At 38.7% G+C, this 26040-nt stretch overlaps 1 protein-coding gene across 11 annotated transcripts in view; it reads left to right on the top strand.

The window, feature by feature from the left end:
• Window positions 1-26040, top strand: part of PTPRM (protein tyrosine phosphatase receptor type M) — a 441320-nt gene that overhangs the window by 397094 nt on the left and 18186 nt on the right. For all 11 annotated transcript variants that reach the window (XM_015618484.3, XM_015618479.3, XM_015618477.3 and 8 more), the window contains 2 exons: window positions 9986-10083; window positions 22317-22433. In XM_015618484.3, coding sequence (XP_015473970.1) covers window positions 9986-10083; window positions 22317-22433 — 215 coding nt within the window. The remainder of the gene's footprint in view (window positions 1-9985; window positions 10084-22316; window positions 22434-26040) is intronic.

Below are 26040 nucleotides of genomic sequence, written 5' to 3'. Positions count from 1 at the left end.
CTGTTGCTGCCAGTTCCTCTGTTACCAGTCTGCAGTACTTCTGTGGGTAGTCAAAAGGTGTTGTGGAAATGTACTATTTATTCTTTGGGAAACCATATGACATTTTCATTTTATTTTGTTCAAATAGAACAAACTGAACTAGTATTGGAAATCCAGCCATGGAGAAATGTCAATCAATAAGTGTGTAACACTTTATTATATTGAAACTTAGCTGGCAGCATTAGCTGTAGCGGTATAAAAATGTCTTAAATAGCACCTGTCAAGAGTGCAGAAATAAAGTGTGGTCACAGCCTTTGAAAAACATTCAGCAATGACTTGTTTCTGAAAATGGTGGAAATACTAACATGGAGCAGGAGCAGGTATTCAGGAATGGTAGAAGCTGTCATGTTGTGGTTGCTGTGCATTTTACCAAGATTGTTCAGTTCATTCAAATCCTACCTTGCTTCTGTTGTCTTTCAAGGTGTGTTTGGCTTATGACTGTGGGAGGCATGAACATCTTTTGTGTATTCATGGGCATTTCATATGTAATGCACTTCTGCTGCAGTGGAGCTCCAGTCCCAGACTGGGATTTCTAGACAGTACCATAATGCAGGCAAAATAATTGAGATGGGCACTGTTCCAGCCCAGTTAGATCTGTATCAATAAAGAAAAGAAAATGCCATATGATATTCCAGAGAATAAATACCACATTCCTCCATCTGACTAGCCACAGAATCGTTTCAAAAAAGGATGAGAGGAAATGCCAGCAAGAGAAATGATCCAGCTCTAGCCAACAGTTGATGTGTATGTGAATATACATATGCTTAGAGAATAGGCATTTTCAAACTGATTATCTAGTTTTATGAAATGAGCAATTTTAAAGGAAAAAATCCCTGGAGTAATCAGTTTTATCATTGCTCAAAGGATAATATTTTTAAGTATCTCTATATTAAACTGGGAATTCAGAATGGAGGGGGTTTTTTATTTTAAATATCTGTGAAACACTTGCATTATTTCATGAAACAGTGGGACTCTGGCTCCCCACTACTGTACATTGTAAATAGCAATGTTTTTGTTTTCTTTTTATTTTTGGAAAGAGATGGAGAATTTACAAGTCAATCTTCTCCTATTCTTCTTCCTGTAAGAGGTCTAGTGCTGACTCTTTAAATATAGGAGTAGGTGGTATAGAAAGCCAGCCAGAGCACTGGTCAGTCTTGTGGGAGCTACACATAAAATTTCCACATGCTCCACAGTCACTTAGTAATCTAAGCCTTGTTGAAAGCTAATGAGACTTGAAAGCACTTTGAACATTTCATTTTGTGAAAGCCAATTTTCACATATAGCAGTGTGCAGGCAGCAGGGCTGGCTGACTGGCTAGCTCAAAGCAGGTAGGATTCAGTTTTCAGTGCTTGAAAATCAGCCAATTACTATTCACTATGCTGTCCCTTTGCTGGTAATGAGAGAAAGCTGTGTTTTTTCCAGAGCAAAGGATAGAGTAGAAAGCCTCTACATTGCCAGTAGCTACTCTGGGCAGGATTTGTCCCACTAAAGCATTTCAGCTTGCCACATAAGCAGCGTTTACTGGAAATGTCAGGCTAACAGGATTCAGTCAGATCTGTTTCTTATTGACAATCCATCTAAGTAAGTAAATAATGAAAAGTGCATTTTAAATTCATATCTCAGTTATTAACCCATTTGAGTATAGCTTAGGTTACTTACTGTGGAACAGTGTTGCTGCATACTGTTTTTTTTTGTAGGTAAGCATTATAAGGTGGTATTGTTGCAAAAGGCCAAAAAAAGAAATGGCAGAATGGCTGCAACTCAGATATATCTGATATGCATGGTATGTTCTGGGTTAAAACTAGTGTTACGAGAAAACAAACAATTTTATTTGCTTGTGAATTAAGTTCTAGCAGAATTTTTGCTTACAAAATTGTATCTTTTCTCAGCTATGAGGTCATTACTGCCTCTGCAAGCAGTTGGCTTCTCTCTGTGCAACCACTCAGTCTACTACAATGGCAGAATTGTTAAAATAATGTTTAAGACTGGGGGAGAGAATTTTTCCATACCTCCCATGAGAGCAGCCATAGCCTCAGGCACCCTTAGTGGTCTAACATACCTGTAGGCAACCAGCCTCATTGGTAAGCCATCCACAAGTTTATTTATTTATATTTTTTCCAGGGCAAGAGACATTTGTAAGGAAAATTTTATCAGGAAATCCAGCATAGCTGTATAATTACAAAGTAGCCCTGTTGAGGATTATGTAATAATTAATACTTGTAAGGCTAAAGTTAGAAAGTGCTTTTCAAATGTCATCACACTCAACATTGGAATTAAATATGAATTCAAATGAAATAAAGGGATAAAAGCAAAAACATGGTTTTTTCAGCTCATTACATGGGTTTTGTTTCTTTCATTGAGATTCTTTAGTGCATAAAATGTGTATGGCAGCTAGAAACTAGCAATTAATAAATAACACCAAAGCATTAGTGGCCAGGTTTTGCCAGTACAAATATCTATTGCTTTTTAGTGTGCTAATTGTTACAGTGATAAACCTGGAGGAGACTTCAGTAAAAGTGAACAGGTGGATGGCACTTGTCTACCTTTTACCCTTAATGTTGTTTTATTTTGTGGAACAGATTTGGGAGGACTTTATTAAAGCATTTAGAAGATGGCCAGGTTATGTGACCTGATTTGCTTTCATCATTATTTTCTTCAGACCTAAAAACACAAAAGACTGATCTTTATGCATTTTGATAGCTAGTGGTGAGCAGTGGGCCCATATGGTGTAGTGTTACCTTGACTTCGGCTTTATCTCAGATATCAAAATTGTTCATACAATAGGAACAAACATACTGTGCCTATGAAAATGCTTTTGCATAAACCTTTAAGTGTATATGTTACAGTAGAAAACAAATGTCTAAACCTATTTTGAGAGAGAAAAGACTATTGTAGTGGTTTATATTTGCCAATTTGAGTTTCCTGGCCAATGCACCAAATAATGTGGCGGGTTTTAGCACTGGCTAAAATCACCAGGGCGCTTACTCATTTCTTACTGTGAGATATTGATTAGGAGAAGGGCTTAAATCTTAAAAGGTATAAAGCAACTTTATTAACAGGACTACAAGAATAAGAAACATCATAATAAAACCTCCAGAACACCATTCCTCCCCCTACCCAACTGACCATGTAGTAACAAAACATGGGATGCAAAAGGAGTACCAGCTATACAATAGTCTTTCAGCTCTTGTAGGGAGAGGAGTTTTCTCTTGTCATGCCATGGAGACTTCTCCACAAGAAACAGTTTTCTCATGGCTTTTCATTTCCACGAATAGCAACTGCCCAGGCAAAAATGCTGCATTGTGACATTCCTCTCATTTTCACAGCCCTCCTAGAGGTGTGTCCATGGGCCATGAACTCATGGGGTATTATTTTAAGGATGAGTTGTTCAGAGGCAAAGGTTTTCTTCATCTGTCTCTGTGATAGTCTCTGGGAACAGAGGTTGTCTTCTTCTCTCCCTGGGGCAAAGGGTCTTCATCAGCTCTCATCTTTCTCTCTGTTCAAGCGTCTCATGGGATCACAGCTACTCCAACATCTGCTTGGCTTCATCGTTGGATGCCTCTGCTCAGATCTACAGTTTGAATACTTCATCCCCCCATACTCTTTTTCATGAATTAAAGAAGAGCTTTCAGTATATCACTGTCCATCTCCATGGCCCTACCAAGAGAATATTTCAGCCCATTCTGCATCTCCTCATCCTCCTTCCATCTGGGGCTTGACTCTTTTCTTTACTGACCTTGGTGTTTTCATGTTGTCTTTCTACATGTTGTCACTCTGTCCTTTTCTCTCCCTGGGCAGAGGAACAAGGTCTGCAGGTCTCATCTGTGCAGTGAAAGGGTCAATATCTCACCCAGTGCCACGGCAGTCACGGTGTTGGACTTCAGGCCACGCTGGGCCCTTCCCTCTGCCGGCAGCCGCTGGGAGGGGTGGGCAGTCCTGGCTCGGCCTGGAGCTGTCTGTGCAGGCCAGGGCAGGGGTGCTTTAGTGTCGGTGAGATGTCAGCAGCCATGACCCAGCCCAGCCTGGGACTGGGGTCCCACAGCCTCCATCCCCTGCCCAGGAGCCGCTGGGGTCGGGCCCGGCCTCCCCCAGGCCGCACAGGCCATGGGGAAACAGGGCCGGCCTCACCAGAGCTCTGCTACCTTTTGAGGCCAGAAGCAAAGAGAAAGAGCTCCCAGGGTTGTGATTTTTAAAATGTGGAATTCACAGACACAAATCTAATTTCTTAATGGTGCAAAATGTTGTTGGTTCTCAGAACTGGCCAGCTATTGGCCTGTATCAGGCACAGCTGCTTCTCTTAAAGAAATCGCTTCAGTGGGATTTTTTTTTTTTTTACTCCTTTCCCAAATGTCAATCAATGTGAAACCACCACAACTATATAATCTTTGCCTGGGTTTTTGAAGTTTTTATAGCAGAGTTTTGTTCTGGACTTCATGGAGGCATTAAATCCCTAAGAGCTCCTGGAAGCATGAGTGAAAGTTCAACACATGCTACCATAACTATTCAACTATGGTGAAGACTGCTCCTGACAAATTTGGTTATCAGCAGCTGAGCAGATCTTCAGTGTCTTCCATTCTGAAACCAGCTCATTTGGGAAGGTGAAGATGATTCAGCAACAGCTGTCCTGCTGTGTGGCCATGGAATTATAAAAAACACTGAACCAGCAGTTTATCTTACAGGTTGGCTAAGTCAGCACAGCTGGGATCTGTACCTTTTCTTTATAGTAAGCTGACTATTTTAGATAGAAAGATGAAGACAGGTTATTTTCTAAAGAAGGAGAATTCAATCTTAAGACTCCTTAGCCTACACGTGGTCACCTATGGGGGTCCAGATTTGCAGAGCTGCTGACCAGTGATGATCTTCGCATAAGGTAATTGGGAGACTAACAGAACTGAACAGTCATGAAAACTTGGTCACATAATGATGCACCTGCAAATTCCTGTTGGGAAAATCTTGGACACATTACCTTATTCAGTAGGGAAAAAATGTATTCCAGTTACGGGAGATGTTCCCTTGCCGTCAATCAGAGACATTTAGAATGTAAAGTTACAACTAGCTGCAGTTTGTTACATACATTTTTCTGCAGGGGAATTTATCTCCAAATTCTAGCATGGTTAAGAGAAAATAACATATTCTTACAGATTATCAGATCTCTGGACTGGCAGTGCAAATTTGAAAGTTTGCTTCCTCCTGTAAAAAAAAAATTCCTACTAATGGCTACATCCATACCAGAAGGTTTATTAGGAGTGAGAGTTATTTAACTCTTTTTCTCTTTTCAAGAACTTTTTAATCTACTACCTTGTAGTCTCCTCTCCCAGTATTTTATTCCCCTCTGGTTTTATGTTTTTGACTGTATTTTATACAATTTCTGCTACATAATGGGTTTGGGCGTTTTGACACTGTAGTTGCAAAGGGAATCATTGTTTTTGGACTTTCGTTGTTATTGTTGTTGCCGTGCAGACTTGTCTCTTAATGAGCCAACACTCACTGTATCTCAAGTTCATTTTGAAGAAAAGATACATAGTAAAAGAATGAGTGCTAAAATGCAGCTCCCTCTAAGTAGGCATATTTGGCTAAGTGTCTTTCAGTAGTCAAGCTGTAGGCAGCCACAGCAGCAAGCAGCAGGTTTTGCTTCAGTAAAAAGTGAAGGCAGTTACCATTGCTACCAGAAACCACAGTAACCAGTAGGTGAAGGGACCATTTCATAATCACCTCCTCATGCAGTGTGGTTGAGTCTACTCACTGTAAGGGGTATTTCTGCTCTCTTTTCAAGATGGAATTTAACTGCTGCAGGTATAGGTCTTGCATCATGTCAGTCCCCTGCCTCTATCAGCACATATTTATGACTCCCACTGCCTGTGCGCTGTCCCTGGGGAGCCTTTGGAGCTTAAGGGTTTCTGTTCATTTTCTGCACATTTCTAGCTTTAATATCTATCACTGAATTTGGTCTCAGGTGGACCAAATGTTAGTTTGTGGATTTGACATTCTATGCTAGAAAAATATTTTAGAAGCTATTTGTTCCTTGTCTAAGCGGCTTGCTTTTCTAGAAATTGAAAAATTACCCATAGATTTAAAAGTCCTGTGTGAGTAGGTGCTATGTATGCTTCAGGATTCAGGCTGCACTTGTTTCTTCATGTGCTTGCTTTATTCCCTACATCTGAACACTTTTTCCTATATTCTGGGCTAGTTCATCACATACAAATTGATCACCAACAGCAATACCAGTTGTTAGAAGTGGGTCTCTCAATAGGAAGCAGAAATAGAGGTGCTAGAAAACTCTGGTTACAAAAGCAGCTTTAAAGAGTCTAAACCATTCATAAAAGCTGTGTGATGTTCCATTTCCTAATATGTTTTTGTTCCCAGAGCAGCAACTAACTACTGCTGGTTATAGAACCAATGGTTGTAATATATACAACCAATCGTTTCTGTTGAGATTTTTCAATAATGCTTTTAATTAGCTAGGGGTTTGGAGGGTTGATTTCTTTTTCTTATTTTCCTTTGCTTTTCATCTTCTGGTTGCAGTATGATGCTCTTTTTTTTTCACAGCAGAGATCTTTGATACCAAGTACTGTATTGTGGAGCTAATGGGGTGTGCCACAGGCTTTCTGTTGGGTAGCACAGTACCTTCTCTTCAGACCTTCTTCTCCTGCAAGGGGGCAACTGCTGAGAATAACCTTTCTGCCTATTGTGCACACATCTGTTAAGCTGGTGCTTAGAACAATTACAGGCTCTTTCTCCCCCTACCACGAGTCTCTGGAATCGAATTGTTCAGTTCTTCAGGACAATCAATCCCACAACCCTACTTAGCCTCTAAAGCATTTCTCACTGGAGACAAGTAATAATTTATTTATATGTCAGATAATATTTTTTTAAATGTCAAAAAGAAAAGAAAAATGGGATATATAAGAACTACTTTCTGAGACTTTAAGGTAGATCAAAACCTACCTCAGGGGTGGGTTGTTTTTTTTCCCAGTGTCCTGATTGTCAAAAAAGTTTGGAGGCTACACATAAGAATTGGACCTGAAAAGCAAGAAAACATGTCAGAAGATAAAAGGACAGAAGGAAGTCCTGTGTGCTTGCACTTTTAATTATGATTGTCTTATTTGTATAGTGAGATTGACAAGAGCATACTCTGCACTGCAGAATAGGACATTTCTTCTAGAAGTACACTTGGAATCAAGCTTGAAAGACTTGTCATAGCTCAGCTCTTTCTCTGGCCTGCAAAAAACCAATACTTTCCCTGAAGATTTTATTATAATTTATTGTCTTTATTTTCTTTATGGAGAATGACAAATTCAAAATCTACAGAAATAAATAAGAGTTTAGAATCTTTTCTCAGTTGTAATTTGTGATTTCTGGATTTAAAATGTAGAAATCTTGAAATCACAACACAAATTGTGCAGTCTGTGGGGAAAAAAGAAATCAGGATTAAATTGTTGCAGGTTATCCCAGAGCTGTCAAAAAGAAATGACTGTTACAATGTAGGGCCCAACTGTCTTGTATCTCAAGTGAATCTGTGGCAGAGGAAACTGAATTAATACATAAAGAAATTTGCTACATACCCCCACAATTTCTCAAAGATTCTGGCTTCTTGCAAGGGTATGAACCATGTGTAGACAGAAGATCTTTTCTTACCTTTCATGCAGCATTACCAAAAATATACTCAGATTAAATTTATTGAAACACCACAAAGACCTATGAATACAGAATGCAGGGGATGCATCTAGATATTCTTCCATTAAACCAGGATTCTTGAAGCAATAGCAGTGTTATTTCTTGTCCTTGATCAGAAGTAATGTTAATAATACGTATGAACTTGCAGTCTTTTTCCAGGACACTACTCTGTGGAAAACCACCTGTCCTTAATCCTACTTTTAGCTATGCTTCTCGAAAGACAAGAGCAATAGTAATTCAGATAAATATTTGTTTCAGATTTGAGAGGAAGGAAGAAGCTATACAGAGATAGTATTTTCCTACAATGAGTGGAATACTCTGATTCCTTATATTGGTAGGGCAGGCTGACACAAAACCTTTCCACTGCTGTTGTGACTTTAATTGCCAAAGAAAGCTACATTGAATCCTAGAATATTAAAACACAAACAAGCTAAACTTTCAATATAATATATACTAATTATATTACTGTGACATTCAAAATTGCACTTGGACCATGACTGTATTACATATCCAGGACACTTAGGTAGAAGTAAAATACTTGCTGTAAATTTCCATGTTATGGAGAGAGATTAAACTCTTGTTGTAACTCAGAATGAAATCTCACAAAAGTATCACCTGTGCTGTGCTGTTAATTAAAAGAAAGGGAAGGTGTTCGGTTTCGCAGCCATAACATCAGCTTGAATTTAGTAATTTCAGAAACTGTTGTTTTAGATTCTGCTGTTAATTCTACCCTTAAGACCTTCTGACATTTTTCGTGTTCTAACAGTCATAGCTTCCTGTTGTTTTAAGTGACTTTTTCTCCTGTTGCATGAACAATGAAAGCAATTCAAGGAAACCTGTAAGGAAATGAAAACTATAAGGAGACCTGTGAAACTCATAATATATGCATTATTTTTAAAGACAGATAAAATAAGGGGGAGAATACATAGCTTCTTTAAATGATATGTGCAAATTATAGGTGGAAAAATTATAATTTGGAATTGCTGTAAATAAATACAATCTTTTAAAAATTCAAAAGTTTTAGTCTGTTACCTTTTTCTTATATATCAGATCTAAGTTACGTCATAACTGTGATGTTATTTGCCTAGTGAGTTGGTTTTGGCTTGCCTATAATATTATAGAGTCATGAAGTCACAGAATGGTTTGGAATGGAAGGGATCTTTAAATACCATCTGGTCCAAGCCCTCTGCCAGGAAAATACAGTAATAATATATTACTACATTTTCCACTAAATACTTGATTTCAGTGTGAAGATTTTATTTTCAAAGGGAGCTCAAAGTACACAACATGGGTGCCAAACTGTCAATGTATTTTTTGGTAATGCTTGAAGAGTGTTGGCTTCTTTACTAGAGGAACATTAGGCCAATACATTATCCATTTGTTCTCCATTTAGCTGATTTAAGTCATTCCTCTAAATAAGCCCCTAATTGTTTACTGCAATGTGACAGTTCAGTAATGGATTCAGTATGGATGTTAAGCTTATAGTTTATATTGTTTACTCTTATTGGCTCAGTGATTTTAAAGCACTGGTTTAAAATTGGGGTGGCACATCAAGCATCATGGCTAAGGCATGTGGGCAACAAACACACAGGGCCAGGTACATGCAAAGAGATGTGTTTCTTCTCAACATTTTACATTTCTGTAGCATTTCATGTGAGCTGGTACCCAGTTTCAGCACGATGCTGGAGGAAGCCCTGTATGTTCATGAACAGAAGCACTCAGGTTGGGGAAGGCACTGCAGCAGACCTGCTGCCATGGTGAATCACATTTCTTCGCAGAAATTTTTGCAAATTACTGTTTTGTAAAGTGATGCACTGCAGCAAAAAAACTGTAACTTCTGCCTCACATCAGGAACTACAATTTAGGAGCTGGGATAATTTGATGGATAGTGTATACTAAGCAAAATATTAGAAACCAGGAAAGGCCACATAGTCCAGTGAGGCTCATTTCATTCCAAATACACCTTCCCTAGGTTATCATCCAATTGCTAAAAGACAGAGTGATGTTATCCATTTTTTATAATTCCACTTCTTGGTATTATGGAGATAAATACCTAAGTGCTGGAGAGCAAACTTTCTTTCAGAACACTATTTCAGGAGAAAAATACTTAAATGCAGATAAGTAGGATGGCAGAAAATAAATTGACCGACCCTAAATTAAAAATATGATGATAGTGATATGAATATATGTGTACAGTCACAAGTTCCCCAGAGACAAGTTTCCAATCATGAGATTTTCAGATAGTAACCTTTTATTTGATTTATTGTTTCAGGACCAATGCAGGAGACAATATATGACTTCTGGAGAATGGTATGGCATGAAAACACAGCCAGCATAATCATGGTTACTAATCTCGTAGAAGTGGGAAGGGTAAGTGGTTTTTGTACTTAAAAAGATGAAAGACATCCAAGGTGTTTGCTTTTTGAAATTAAATAACAGACCAACAAGGTTTTTCCATACCGAATATAGCACATAAAATATGTATGACTGCCTGTGCTGAGAGGTTCATTATCAATTATTTTTAAACATGCCTTGGATGCTTGGCTTTGATAACATTAGCACAATGAAAAAGTAACTGATAAAGCTGCATTCTGTACAGCTGAGTCTGCAAATACTGACAAAGGGCAGAGGTGTCATATGTTTGTACATGTCTCAGATATACCATTTCTCTTAATAAAAATCAGTGAATTTGTTGTGGGACAAGGTATGGAATAATCTCTTTTTTTTTAAGGACAGCTAAACGGGGGAGTCATTCTGAAACAAATGTCTGAGAAAAGTAGTTAAACTGTGAAATAGCTTCTTGATATTTTCATCTAAATTGGTCCAGCTTGTTTGGGGTTTCCTTTCTGAAAGCCTTCTGGATTAAAACAGAAAAAATTAGTTTTACACGTTTGGGCACTGTTCGTTGATGTTGTTCAGGAGCTGGATAGTAAAGGAAATCTTGAGTTACCTGGTTGATACAGTGTACTTCCCTTTTTTGCTTAGTAACTTCTAAAACAGGCCTCCCACCTTAGTCTTTGTGTCTAATTTTGTTTTCAACAAGTATTGAATGGAACCTTTTTCTTCGTTTCACACAACTGTCAATGAGTGAGTCTTTTCATTTACTGCTTTGTCTGTGCACTGCTGTCTTAGTTCTCATCTGGGATGTTTTTTTCAAGAAAATTTGCATGGGAATGTGGCATATAGCTTTCATTTGATATGAAAAAAAAATCCCACTGCTTTTATGGGAGCTACTGCAATTATTGTAAATCGAAGTGTTGAAATAAGAACCCAAGAGCATGCATCTTGGTTTGAGCAGCACGGTTTTAAGAGATGTTTTTAATTTCACTCTGGTGCAGTGTCTGATACTCCCTCTGCCCTGTGGCATTTGCATTAGGAGAGGGCACTGTTTATGTGGTGTGAGTTTAAAGTCCTTTTGAGCAAGTCCAGTTTTACAATCTCAGTTGATTCTTCCATATGTCCTTTGTGTACTGATAATATAAATCCTAACATTTAGATATCTGTGTGCTCAAGCCTGCTAACAGATCTGGTGCCAGTATTATTTTTAGATGTGAAAAAGATGGGGATTGTGACTGCAATTAACACCTGCTGCAGGAACACATGTACGACTAATTGCAGAGACAAAGAGGGATCATGGAGGCCGCTTTAAAAATGCAGTCCCTTGAGTGAGGAAGAAGGTAGAAATACCTGGATGGTCACGTATTGATTCAAAACGGATGAATTTGTAAGAATAGAAAGCTCTCCAGCAAACCTCTTTGTTAAAGCTTTATACACATTCATAAGTGCCCAAGCGAACAACTTAAAAGGGATGTTTTCAGGGTGTGAATAAACAAGCCTGAGAGCAAAAGCAGCATTCTGCATGGAACCACATACTGATTTCCCAAAGTCAGTATTTGGAGGCACCAATTAGAGTGAACTGTCAGATGTCAGCAAGGGAGACACCAGTCTTGATACCAGTGCTGGCAGCCCCTGCTCACAGCATTTAGGTGCACAGCACATTCCCACAGCAATAAGGAATGGTTTGTGCCACTTTGGAGATTTCTTCAGGGTGCAAGAATCCTAGTGGGATACAGATCTGCAGCTTTGTTGTTTCTGTCAGTGGTAGAAATGACTTTGTTCTCACTTTCTCTGGAGGCCAGCATAGGTGAGATCAGAGAGCAGAAATTGAAATGAGCTTTTAATGGAAATAAAATTGTATGAGCCACAGAACAATGCACTCACTCCTCCATTGGTGTTTTTCTGCCACTCCCAGAGCTGGAATCATCAGCAACAAGAAGGCAAATTACAAATACACCATCTGTCCCGCAACCCCTAACACAAGCTCTGTGCCACCTTGAGTAGTAATGATTTTAATGGACTTCTGGTAGCATTCCTGTAGGGCAAACTTTATAACCTTCCCAAACTTGAAGTTTTCTATTTCTATTGCTACCACTGGTATAAGATTTATAGGGGTTTTTTATTTTTACTTTTTAACTGTGTTTTAACTGTGTTGACCCATTGTAAGCCAAGGAGGAAAATTCTTTTGCATTTTCAGTAAACAAATTTTCAAAATTTATCATTTTGCCACACGGTGTATGGCCTTCATGAATTAATCATTGAGGGGGTGTATGTGTATTTGTTTACTGGGACAGGCTGGATAGTCATTAAATCAGTGCTAGGAACTTGCTTCTTGCCCTGGAGCATTTTGCATCAGGACTGTTTTAATTGCTGCTGGAGGAATCACCATGAGGCTGTCCCTAATGCAGGCACCTGCTGCAAATGACTCAGTCCCTGCATTACCCTCCAGCAGGGTCCGGGTACATCTGCCAATATCTGTCATTATCTGAGGCACACTTGTCAGAACCACACATCCCTTTAAGCTCTTGTGTGTTCCAGCGAGGGACCCTTGTCAGTGTTTCTGGCACCTGCAGACTGCTGTGCACCTGGTATTTAAATGGCACCAAAATGTGTTTTGATTGTTTTCTCTCTTTAATGAACCCACCTGAGGGACATTTAGCTCTTTATCTAGTAGCCTGTTACCCAGTCACTCACATTTACACTGCTTGTGTGGAAATTCAGAACTAGCTTGTGCTGTTACACTAATCCATCTGCCAGAAATCTTATCACAAAATCTGCAGGGTTCCCTAAGGAGACTTTTGTACTGATAATTTAAGCTAATGATTTCTAAACATATTTAGTCAGTTTTATGAAGGCCTCATTAGAATGTGACTGTTTATTAAAAATCTAAATGAGGTCTCACAGTCATTTAGAAAAAGCATTGCTGAGTTGAATGAATAGTTCTTTGATAAAGGATGATGAAGTGGCACTTAGTTAAGTTTGGCCTAGGTTGACATAACAAGTTTTACAAAAAAAACCCCTGAACAAATAAGCAGCCCTTGAAGCAACCTTGAAAAAAGGTCTCTGTCTTCTTCATGCTGGGATCAACAGCTTTTCCGTCACAATGAAGTTCACAAAAAGAAAACGGCAAGTAATTAATGGTAATGATCCAGAATCAGAATTTTCCAAGCTACACACTAATGGATAAAGAGCATAAACGAGAATCAAGAGTCATATAATTACATCAGTGTGACAACAACCTGTTTCAAGGTAAAGTATTCTGGATTATATTAATGCAAGAAGCCTCCATGCCCATGTCTGTAGGTGGCAGAGCAACTGAAGATAGTAGTGTCATTTCAGGGAGCATCTTCACCTGAGAGATTTAGCATAATCTGGTGGATTATTCTGTAAGAAACAAACATTTTTATCCAGCAGTTGTGGTGATGTTATGATCACATGGTGTGATCATATTTTGGACACAGAAGAATATCTTGCTTACTCCGAGAGATCACTCTTGAGGGCAAACTCCAAAAGACCCAGGAAAGCAATGGGAATGGGATCAAGGTGTTTACGTACCAGCCAAAGTCTCAGGTTGCTCTTGATTTGTTTCAGTGTTTGCACACATTGAAACATTTCTGTCTTCCTTGAAGAGGCATGATGGGAAGATTCAGAATATATTCAATTGTGCCATGTAGCTGTCACCTCCACCTTTGCTCTTGTTGGGTTGGTACTGATACTTAGTTGGCAGAATCAAACTTGGCATGTCACATTATTTGCCATTTTTCAGTAGTCATTTTCTCTCCCACTTGCTTTAGGCAGAAGAAATTTAGTAATAACTGATTAATAAATGCTGAAATGCACTGGCAAAATTCAGTGGAGGTGGTTATAAATAAATGCACTGCAAGGACTTATGATTGTCTATTATGCTTTTAATGTAACAAAGTATTCATAAACAAAATCACTATAAATAATTATAAAAAATAAAACCTCACCCCAGGAGCATAGTAATTACAGTAATTTGAGTTTCTCAATTATTATTCGGAATTAGAAAACAGCCAGTGCTAATAGTGTTAATAAGCACACAAAAGACCCTTTTTGTGAAGGGAAGCAAGGTTGACTACAACAGAATAGATGTGACACAGAGGGGAATGAAGGGCAGCCTCAAACTGGTAAATAGCCCCTATGCCTGCACCCACACTTTTGTGCTACCCAAACTGCCTCTCCCTGCCATCTTATCCCTCAGGAGTGGTGTACTTTCCTGATAATCATTTCACACTCTTCCTAGGTGTCATTTCCCTCCCAGGAGACACAAGGGCTGTATTTGCATAGGGGAAAAGGAGGAATACAGTGGGGGTTTAAGTTTTCCTTGGCTTGTTTTCCTGGACCTGTGTTTGTCATGTTATGTATGTTGCACTTCTCTGCAAAAATGGGGACAATTCTGACTTTTTATGCTTAAAAGAGTATTGCATTCTGCATGACAGCAAGGACATCCATACCATAGTCTTCTGACAGAGAATATCTCCTTGATACTGGCTTACTAGAACAAGCATTACTTGTGGTAAGATAAATGGCATCAGAAAAGGGTTGTTCTTCCTAGGAAGCACAGCCCTAAGCAGTCATATGTTCATGTCTTTGGGTTTGCAGGATTCAGTGGTCAGCATTCAACAGACATTTCTTAAACAGATTCAAATACGTTTCCTTAACAAATAAAACCTAAAAGTCTTTATGATGAACCAGATCTTCTTCAGATCTACTTGATAATTTGTGTTATTGACAGAGATTAGACATCCAAGAAAAACTGCTAAATAAAACCTTGTCCAAAGACTTCTTACTGGAAGCAGATTAAAAGAAGAAAACAAAATCTTCATGGGAAAAAAGCAACACAAAACTGTGTGAAACTTCCAATAGACTTACCACCTACACTTAGAATGAAGATGGAATTTTTCACAAAGCTATTACAAAGTTTGTACTTACATATTTTACAAGTTTTGAGAATCTTCCATGCAGAAGATCCTTCTAATAAACAAAGGTAAATTGTATTTAAGATTCAGATCACCCAATACTGTGATCTTGCAGAGGTGAAACACTGTGACTCTTCAGCATGTCTCACAAACAGCACGTTTGTATTTAGTATAAATGGAAGAACACTCTGTCTAATTGAAACTGCCTCTAAATGTAATAAGCCAAATTACTTACACTGGAATTAATTCAGGATACTGGTGTTAATGCTCCTAAGGAGGTGTGCCAAAGAGTTTGTATGCATACTGGTGACTAAGGTTTTATTTTAACTTTTCTACTGAAAGAAACCAGAAGAGGGAAAAGGTTGTTACATGAACCCATTTGCTTCCTCGAGACAATTCTAGTCCCAGTTTCTTAAATATATAAATAGTGTTCTTCCTCAGCCACTGAATTTCTTTTTTCCTAATCTTGTTTACCCCCCAAAAAGGGGACTTTTGCTTATGATACATAAGCACAAGGTATTATATTCTGTTGTTATACATTCGGTTTCACTGTAATTCCAGTATCTCCTATTGGATAGAGGACAGTTTCTACTTTTCATATTCATACAATATCAATGAGAAAAACAGAAAATTAATCAAAATTTAAAACTATTGTTAATCTTTCAAGTCAGTGAACCCTTCTAGTCATCAAAACAGATTTCATATTTCTAGATTTTTAACCAGTAGTAACAAGTTTACAGTACTGCATTATACATAGTAGGGGAGGAGCCCTTATTGTTCTTCAGGAAGGAGAAGGAACAACTCTTTGCAATTTTTTAAAGAAGATGTGCCCAGGTTAACAACGCTAGAATCATGAAACAGAGCATCAAGCTACAGGCATTCAGTCACTCAGAGCAGACGTGTTCAGCTCTTAGTGTTTTGTTGTATTCTCATCTCCAGTAAAAGCTATGTTTCAAAGAATGTTAATCAACACAGATTAATATCTTAATGCCTGCTAATCCAATTGAGATAATTCACTTTGAGAAATGAACAAAAGAGATTTTAGGATACACAAATGCACTGACCCCTTTGTTGGACTAACTCAAGTGCCACCAAGGTTGTAGGATGTAACTTCAGGTGCAATTTGCCAAGAGAGATGGCTTCAGGTTCTTACTTGAAATGTCACAGCTAGAAAAATGGCTTCATAACTGCAAGTCTCCTTACCCCAGCAGACTCTTGAAATTATCTCTTAGTGTCTCTGTGAAGGGAGAAGTATCCTGGAGGCACTGACAGTTTTACTTTACCTGGTAGAGTAACATGTCTAAACTAACATCGGATGACCAGGTTTTAGAGCCAGAAGGCAATCCACTAAGTAGGTGGTGCTCTGGACCCAACTAATGGCATGATTTTTCTCTTGGAATGGAAGCATGGTTCAAAGCACAGGCTGTGCTGCTCAATGCAGGCACATCAGGTCCTCAGAGCACAGGATCTGAGAAGCAGGGCCATGATTTCACAGTTGTGTCAGGAATTAAGACAGGCTTTGAGGACCTCCAGCTAACCATCCTTCATCTTGGCAAGGGACCAGCCTTCTCGTGTGTTGTGCTCAGCCTTTCTTCTTCTAGGACTGTACTGAGGTGCACAAATTTGCCTAAACATAAGCAATGAAACAAAGGCAATCCATATTCCTCTGCTGGTATTAACAATGGAGGCAGGAATACTGGAACAGCTTTACCTCAGGTTGCTTTACCCTAAAGCAACTCTTATAGACCAAATATTTATGGTCAAAGGAAGGCCACACCATGGGTTTGGCCTGTCATCTTAATTTCTTCTAACCCACTCTGCCAGGTTGATGGCATGCTAACAGAATGCCTGAATCTTAAGAGCAAAGGGATCACACTCATTTTGTCAGGTGGAAAGCATTTGTTTATGGCTGTTGCTGGACATGTCCAGAAAGCCAGCACTTCTGGGCAGAAGCTGGATGAGGATGCACCCACCAGGCAACTTAGGGCTACACTACTGGGGCAGCTAGAGCAGAAGAAGGTGTAAATTAGACTGAGCTAGCTAAAATTCATGGAGACATCTCTCCCCACCCTGGCAGCTGTGAACAATATATAGACTTCTGGCTGACTTCACATAGACCCATTCATCTGATGGTGCCAAACAGTATCTCAAATATTGTATTTCTCAATAGTCTTCCACACCTCTTTTAGAAAACTGTAGAATGAGGTATAAAACTAATAACAGACTTGCTCAAAAGCAAACAAAAGAAAATTAAAAAAAGGAAGACTGGGTTTAATCTCCTGTCAAAGGTTGTTTTATAACATATAAAATGTTCTTATATCGTAATACATTTTTTGTTCGAAAAGTATTTAAATAAAAATACTTCTTTTAGTTCAAGTCAGCCAAATAAAAGTATCTGTTATCCAAGCTACATCTGTAAAATCTGTTTAAAAAATTACCAGTTAGCATGGTTGGCTGTTTCATTTTATAGCCAAGAGGTTTCACTACAGAATTTATGTCTGACTTATCGTTATTACTTAGTTCACGATTAATTTAAAATTAGAATGTATAATACTGCTCTTCACTAATGACAATCCGTACAGGACATAGTCAGTTATATCACCCTTTTGCTAAGAATATTTCAGAATCAAAGGAAATTGGAAACTTTGAATAATCAAGTGTTATTTAAACTGTTCTGTATGGACTGCAAAGTGTATTTCACAGCCAGCTCACATATTAAGTCTGTAATACTATTCCTATTCCAAAATTCTAGGTAAATAAATTACTGTCCTGACTTTCCTACTGCCTTTAGCTGCATGTGTCACATTGCCAAATGGTTAAATATACACCTTCGGAAGTCACAATTTGTGTTCATTAGCCATCCACAGCCTACATTATTTGTTGTATTTAGAACTAGCAAGAACGACTTTCCCCCTTCATTTTTAATTCTAAGTTTCACACGTTAGATTGTTTTACTGGGGGATGGAAGTAGGGAGTGGAAGTAGATAATTCTCTTCTCCAAATTTCTAAAATTATTAGTAAAATAAACATGTTTGAAACAATTGGACAGTGTACCTTGGGATGAATAGATTAAACCAGAGCATTTTCATTATGTCTCTGGCAATCATCCTTTTATCTCATCTTGTGATGAACATCTGTATTTTTTGGCATGTTGGTAGGATATAAATGTGGGGTGTATGTGAACAAACTCTCAATTATAATTCTGCTCAGATGAGATTTCAAAATTATGTTTTCTGCTTTGAGGATGATATTTACTGTTATGGTAGCAACTGTGTGGAAAAAAAAGATCTACTGCATTTAATATTCAGTTCTGAAATCATGTATCAATTATTTAGTTAAACCTTCTGTTAGTAAGAATTTTTTGTAAAACACGTACCAAATGTTTATAAAATGGAAAAGAGATTCATCAAGTTATGGTAGCTAAAGCTGTGCTAAAAAAAAAAAAAAAATGAACATATGCTACCAGCAGTGTTTCTCATATTTAATGAGTAAAACCATATTCTATTTTGTTGCAATTGTCTTTTCTTGTACAACTAAAGGCCCTGATCCAATAAGCATTTATAAATGTGATTTTGATTTACACTAGTTAATCTACCTCTGTCTTTAAGGCACCTTTGCATTTATTTGGGTGGTCCTAGAGGAGATGGGAGATGGATCTTTAAGCATTTACTTGACTTTTGGTTCACCAGGAGTCCATGGAGTTCTCAGTTCCAGAGCTTAGCACGTGCAGAGCATTGCAGAACAAGAGCCAAAAGTAGGAGAAAAGCCTGAATTAAAATAAAGTTGGGTTTGGGTCTTTTTTCCTCTGCTAGAGAGTGAATCATCAGTTGGTCTGTGGCTCTGACTGAATTCTGGCACTGTTCCCGTGGCTTTTACAGCCCCTATTCCACTTGGGAGAGTTTTCAGGAAATTGTGTTGTCATGGATCCTTCTGCTCAGCTCCAGTCTGCTCCGTGCCCAAAATACCCTGTGCAGCAGAGTAAGAAATCCCCAGCGGGCCCAAGCTGCATGAGGCACAAAAGGCTATAACTTCTGTGCAACATCTCCCGGTGCTTCCCTAATTATTCCACTGTATCATCTTAAATAAGGTTTAAAAAGAGTGGAATCAAATCCAGCAGTTGAAGCATAAGAACACGAGGACCGTGCTCTTCTAAATTGGTCTTTCTGAATTGTCCCTTGTTCTTAGCCATAATCCAGACAGTCTGGACTTAGCAAGTTAGGAACAGGCATGTTTTCCTTCAAGAAAAGAGCAATTTAATTCAGCCAAGGTTGCTTATCCCCCACCCCCCAACCCCCCCACCCGATTGTTTATTTTGCTAGACTAGAGGTGTTTCAAGGATGGCAGGCGCCCATCAGAAAGAAACAAGGCTAAAGTTAGCAACAAAGAGACGTGCTGATGAGCAGTGCTGTGCCAGGGATCACGGCTGCAGCTGCTCCCTTCCTACGTGCATCGGCCCTCTCCGTGTGGTTCAGGTTCCACCTATGGAACGGATATGTGAACAGGCAGGAAAAGGGAATCAGCTCCAGAGAAGGAGCTGTCAGCGTGTTGCTCCAGCCCAGAGGCAGTGTGAATTGTCTTACTCTTCATGAAGAGTCAAAAAGTCATCTTAGCCACAGGTGGGAAAACCCTATTTCAAAGAGTTTCTGGCAATGACTATAAAAGGGTCAGTTTGCTGGCTGAAAGGATTTGAACAATGTGAATTTTCTGGATTATTTTAACAGCACAGAAAAAACAATGAGCATTTGATGTTTTTCACTTAGCTTCTATGAGAGATTTTTTGGAAATACATCTGAACAAGATAAGGTCTGAATAAATATCAAGTAGATGCAATAGATAGCAGCAGGAACTACTAAACCGCTTGCAGCAATGTTTAATGCTTTTGAAATGTTTGTTCATTGCTTACAGCAGATAGATATGTTTTAGAGAGGAATACACATTTTTCAGAGATCCTGTTGTTAGAGATTCTGGAAATGGCCCTCAACTTGGTCCCTTGTTGGTAGAATCCTTCTTCTCCTCTCTGGCACCCTGTCAACTCTCTGGCTCTTGAGCATGGTGGGGGGAGCAGTCTTGCTACCCTTGCCCTGTTACAGGAGTGCTGAGTACTGTCCAGGGTCCCAGCTCCCAAGCCTCTCCCCATGGAAGGGAACTCTGGTGTTGCCATTCATTCTGAAACCACCCTTAACACCAGATGAAATGTGAAGACTATAAAGAATTTTTTATCCAATACTAATGTGGTTACTAGGTCTGAAGACAAGTACAGAAAATAAATAAAAACCTGCTTATAAAGCTACCTGAACTTTAGCTTTGCTCTAGGAGCTTTCCATCAGCTGTGTAAGCAGGAACAAGCTGTTAGGATGCTTGTATAATTTTGTGGCTGGGAGCCAAGGCTTCTGACCAGGCTACTGTTTTTCATTGAAGAGGATCCTGATGTGGGGCTGTGTTTTGCCAGCCCTTCAACTCAGTTTTATTCAGATTTATATTTCATCCTGCTAATGAGTCAGAAAAAGGGGCAGAACTACTGACCCTGCCTGGACAAACCTGCAGTTTCATCAGCCAATGTCACTACTGTGATGTGGCAATACCTCCCAGCTATCCAGAGAGTAAAGAAGGATTGTACACAATTATCAGCTACATTCTGGAAACAAATGCTTAAGAAAATGTATTTTTTTCTTCTTGACAAGACAGGGTTTGACTTTCTGCATAATCCTTTCTATACAGAACCTGGGGTTTGTATAAATAAACCATTTGAATCTTGCATTACAGTTTTCACTATATGCTTATACAGACATTCATCTGTTCTACCTTTTGCTCAGGATTAAACATGGTAGTAGTCTAAATATTTTTTGCATGAAAATAGGTTTGAGAAATATTCTTATCAGTTGTGAAGTTTAATTTTATTCTATCAGTTTTACATTGAATATTTAAAGTGCTCAAGTTTTTTACCCAACTCATTTAAGTGCATCTTTAGGTACACTAGATTTACATGTATTAAAAGATCAATTTTAAATCTTCCCTTTGGTGGGAAAAAGAGAGAAACTGTTCCATGCAGCAGATGTAGAACAGATGCTACTCATAGCACATACTGCACTACTGGATGATGGCCAGATGCAGTGGTGATAGCACAGCTATTACTGTGATAAAGTAGAGTAAGAGAGAGGTGTAAGTAATGTGTTAGCTTCCCAGCCTACCTCTTTGTCCCCTCAAATGGGAAGGAGGAGAAAATTCCTAAATCTGTTAGCTATCTATATCGTTATATACAGTCCTCAAACCATACTTTTTTTTTTTTTTTTTTAAATGGCATTAATATATATTCTATATCTATATTTATACCATCTATATATATAGATATAAAAATATATATTAAGTGAGATGAATCCTACCCATGTTTGGAGTTATCTAGTGAATTAGTAGTTAAGCTATGTACAGTTATGTAGAGTTAAAGCCTGGGCATAAACCTTAGCTCTTGACTCCAAGCACTGAGTTTTGCTATTTGGCCTCTCATCTGTTCCTTTGGAAAGCTAATCTGAGAAAACAGGTGCTTTTCTGAGAATCATACAATAAATATGTAACTAGAAGGTATACACAAGGATCATTGAAGTCCAGCTCCTGGCCCTGCACCAGCACCATGCTGAAGAATCACACTGTGTGCCTGAGAGCATTTTCCAAATGCTTCTTGAACTCTGTCAGGCTGGTGCTATGACCACTTCCCTGGGGAGCCTGTTCCAGTGCCCAGCCGCCCTGTGGGTGAAAAACCTTTTCCTGATACCCAACCCAAACATCCCCTGACACAGATGCAGGTCATTCCCTTGGTCCTGTCACTGGTCACCATGGAGAAGAGATCAGTGGCTGCCCCTCTTCTTCCCCTTGTGAGGAAGCTGTGGACTGAAATGAGGTCTCCTTCCTGTCTGCAAAACACTTTTATTTTAGAAGGTAGAAAGATATTTTTGAGACAAATCAACAAGTAGAGGTTGGGAGGAAAGAAGTTCTGGTGATATTTATCCCTCTAGGTGCACTCTTCTTTGGAAAGCACAGGAAATGAACAGTTACCATAACTGAACTGTGCAGGGTATAAATATCCTTTGTACTCCTAACAAATTGACCTTACTTCACTAAGCACAACACAAAGCTCATGTGCAACTCTGAAATCTGTCTTAAAAAGAGAAGAGGCAGTGTCCCTCAAACATTAAGCATTTCCACATGGAGGAAATGTGACTGTTTTGTGCATGATTGCACTTTAAATCAGAAATCATTGCACAGCATGCAAAATGGATTCTGTATGAGCCTTTTAAAATAAATGAACCTTAATTTCTTTTGTATCTTTTAAAGGTCAAATGCTGCAAATACTGGCCAGATGACACAGAGATATATAAAGACATTAAAGTTACCCTAATAGAAACAGAGCTGCTGGCTGAATATGTGATTCGAACATTTGCTGTAGAAAAGGTAAGTTTCCAAATTCAGTTTTCTTTAATACAGTGGAATCTGCCAAAGTAACTTACATACAGATTCAACAAGGGAAAGTTAAATGTTTTGACTGACATCCTGGGTTTGTAGGTACTTTTGGGTAAACGACTACCGCCCTCTTATGGTAATCTGTGTTTTTCTTCTTCAAATGCAGCAACTGTTCTGTGCTTTTCATCACTGTTAGCCCCTGCCTGAGTTAGAAAAAGTGACGTTCCTTGCCTAGGAGAAATCGAAACCTCCCTTCCAGCAATCAATTGAAAAACACATTTGTGCTGCTTTCCCATCTTACGTTCCCCACAATCATTTTCTGTCTGTACCAGAGGCTGCATGCAACATTATTCAGAAGTCTGTGGTGGAGAATACAGTTGTCTGTTGGGCTGGGATGTGTCTGGTCTGCAGAGACAGAGTTATAAGAAATTCATGTTCTTCTCAAGGCAATTTCCCTTTTCACGTGGAATCCATCCTTACATGGAGAGTTCCATTCAGTGTGTCCTATTACCATTTGTTAGAATAATGCCTTGCATTTGTCTGATGCTTTGTAGCTTGTAGAACTTGCAGCTCCCCAGCTACAACATACAGAAAACATACAAATAATAAATTTGGTACAAATTCGTTAAAATAACACAAAAGGTACTTACTGCAAGTGAGCACAGGCAGGGTCGGTCAATGGTGAGGTGTACCATGCATTTTGTGCCAACTCAGCAGTTCCATTCAGAATTCATTAAAGGACAGAAATGTTTTAATTGTATGGATCAGGACCCATCTGAGTTGCAGAACACCAAGCAATGGGCCTCCTTTTGTTAAGACTAGATATTCCCAATAGCACACTGAAGTAATGCTCCATCACCATGAGTAGATTTTCAACCAACTAGCTTAGAAAGCTTCTTTTGATTTAGTTGCAGTACCCGTTATTTATTGGTTCTCTCTAATGATGAAATAATATTCAGTTATGGGTTTGAAGAACAGAATGTTTAGCATCAAAGAATCCTGCACCCAGGTACCTGAAATTTCCAGAAAGACTACCCCACAAGGGTCTCTGTCCACACATCCAGAGTAACAAAGGAATTGGGGTTTCTTCGTGTTTTATTCTTCAATCTACTACTTAAATATGCATCAATATAGCAACCTGAGGGTAATGATAATACAATTACGTGGTTTGAATGAATTGAAATATTGTATCATGTTTACCACTATACACATTGTGTACTGAATTCACTCAAGCCTGTTGTTTCCTTGCATTTAGGTATTTTTAATAAACAGAGGAGAAATTCTGGCTACACTTTGAAGTAGATGAAGCACTGGTTGATTTCTATTCTGCAAATTTTAAGCTCATGCTTTGATGTTAGCTTTTCGCTTCTTAACTGGGACTGAAGAAAAGACCTAGAGGATTTTACAGTTGAACATAACCAAACTGTCTTGAATAAGTGCATTAGAACAGATAGAGATAAAAGGCACTAAACATTTTATTTCTTTTTAAAAATCTCCGTCTGAAAAGATTTCATTTAGACACTGCTTCTTAATAGTTGGTAGCTTTTCAGTAAGCCTCTAAAAGCAGTGTCACTCTAGTTTGAGTAAAGTACACTTGTTTTTACTCTATTTTCCATATTTTTTAACTCCTCCAGTGGCATTGGAACATCTCTTTCACCATAATTCTCTAAAGTTCAAGTTTTTGATATACTGAGATGGATACTTTTCACCTTCCCTAAGTCAAGGTGCATGATGAGCCTGAGAGCACCCTAGCCAAACATGCAGAAAATACTAATTGAAAGGTGGTGTTGAAACAACACTGGAGCCTCCATTCCAAAGGACTTGCAGATTTCACTAACAGGAACTTCAGTAATTCAACAGGAAAAATTTCAGAGTTCTGTGCCTCAGGTGGCCTAACCCCCTGTGTCAGTACAGGGTGACTTCTCGGACAGTACCTGAAATCCAGAATGATGAAAGATTTAGCACATGTGAACTGCAAGGGTGGAGTTAAGAGAACCAGCCTTGTCCATTGTGGTAGAGATGAGGAGGATGGGTAAGGAAGATCTAATTGCAGCCTGCAGCTACCTCATAGATGTTCAGAAAATCAGAAGATTCAAATTCTCTAAGACCTCTAGTCCCTTCTGATGGTCCTTTCTGTTGATGAACATCTCATACCTACTCATAAAATATGATTTAGAAGTTGATTTGCTTGAAGATAAATTGATGGCTTACTTCAGTTTGTTGGTTTTTTTAATGGATATTGAGTAGTCAGGGGATAATGCTGAGAAAATTGAACCCAAAAGTGCAGTCTGATTTTGAAGACTGTTTCCTAGATATGTTTTGCATTGTGTGAATAAGCAGTTTCTTTGGAGCAGTTTCTTTACAGCACAACAGTTAACTCAGATGAATAAGTCATACATGAATAGTAACATAGAGCAGCAGCATAAGTTTTTGTAGAATTTTTTAACATCCTAGGGTTTAGCAGTGTATACCATTTTCTGTTTGTTTCAGCTGTATAGTCTTTCCCAGCTGAGCATATGCTTTTATGATTCATGCAGTTGTGTGCTATTTTGGGTTTAGAAACCAGCAGGAAAGCTAGATATAAAAATCATTCCTTTGTAGATATAATAAGAAAACTCATTATAAAACTATCCTATATGCAAAACCTTTCCTAAGCAGCTGTTAACAATGACAGACAAAAATGCAGTCAGCCTGACAGCCTTTTCATAACTAAGGCAGAGGATGTACAGACATAACCTGATCTGTGAAGGAGCCAGGCACATTGCTTTGGAGGGGCAGTTTCTTTTTTGTATATTGTCTGTAAATCTCGGCTGTATACAGCATGAAGAATTTGTATGGGATATTCACTTCAGTCCTCAGCTTGTATAGTCATGGCATTGCTATTTTCTGTGGGATCTTTGTTTCTTAGAAGGTCATGGGCAGTTGTTAAAAGCAATATAAAAGTGTTTGAGAAACTATCTTCACCTAAGCAGAGCTATTTACAGAGTTGAAGGCCTTGCTTACAGTAGCAAAGGTGCACTAACTAATGCAGACTAAAATCCCCAGAGAGCAGGGACCAAATTGTATTCAAATGTGTTTGCTAGACTTGACTTAAAATGCAGATTGTTTTATCTATTCCTCAATTTCAATATGTTTTAAAATTGGTTTTTAGGATATAAGGTCATTTCTGTTCTAAGGATGTGATCTCTTCAGTCCACACCACTGCCTCATATGCTCTTAACCCTCTCCCTTGCCTGCCTTTTTATGTCATTTTACAAGGGAGATGAGATATTTCTCTGAGCAGATGCCCTGTCTCCACAGACCCCTCAGCCTGAGCTGTCCAAGCATCAGATTACAACATACACTAAGTCCTCTCTAGTCCTGTAACACTGCCATGTCCAAAGTTTCTCCACCACAGAAAATCCCAGACTGATGCTTAATAGCAATAAAGTAGGAAGCTTATATTACTTACCATTCAAAGGGAATAAAACCTTTTGTATGCAAACCAGCTCAAAACAAGAAATACATCTTTAAGAAGAAAAGCTGTAGACTATCAGTTACTAATATTGTAGACATTTAGTCCAGACTAGACATAATATGCAGCAGTTTTGCTGTTTGC

Source organism: Parus major, chromosome 2 (genome assembly GCF_001522545.3).
Source record: "Parus major isolate Abel chromosome 2, Parus_major1.1, whole genome shotgun sequence".
NCBI classification, from domain to species: domain Eukaryota; kingdom Metazoa; phylum Chordata; class Aves; order Passeriformes; family Paridae; genus Parus; species Parus major.
This window is presented reverse-complemented; position numbering and strand designations above follow the sequence as displayed.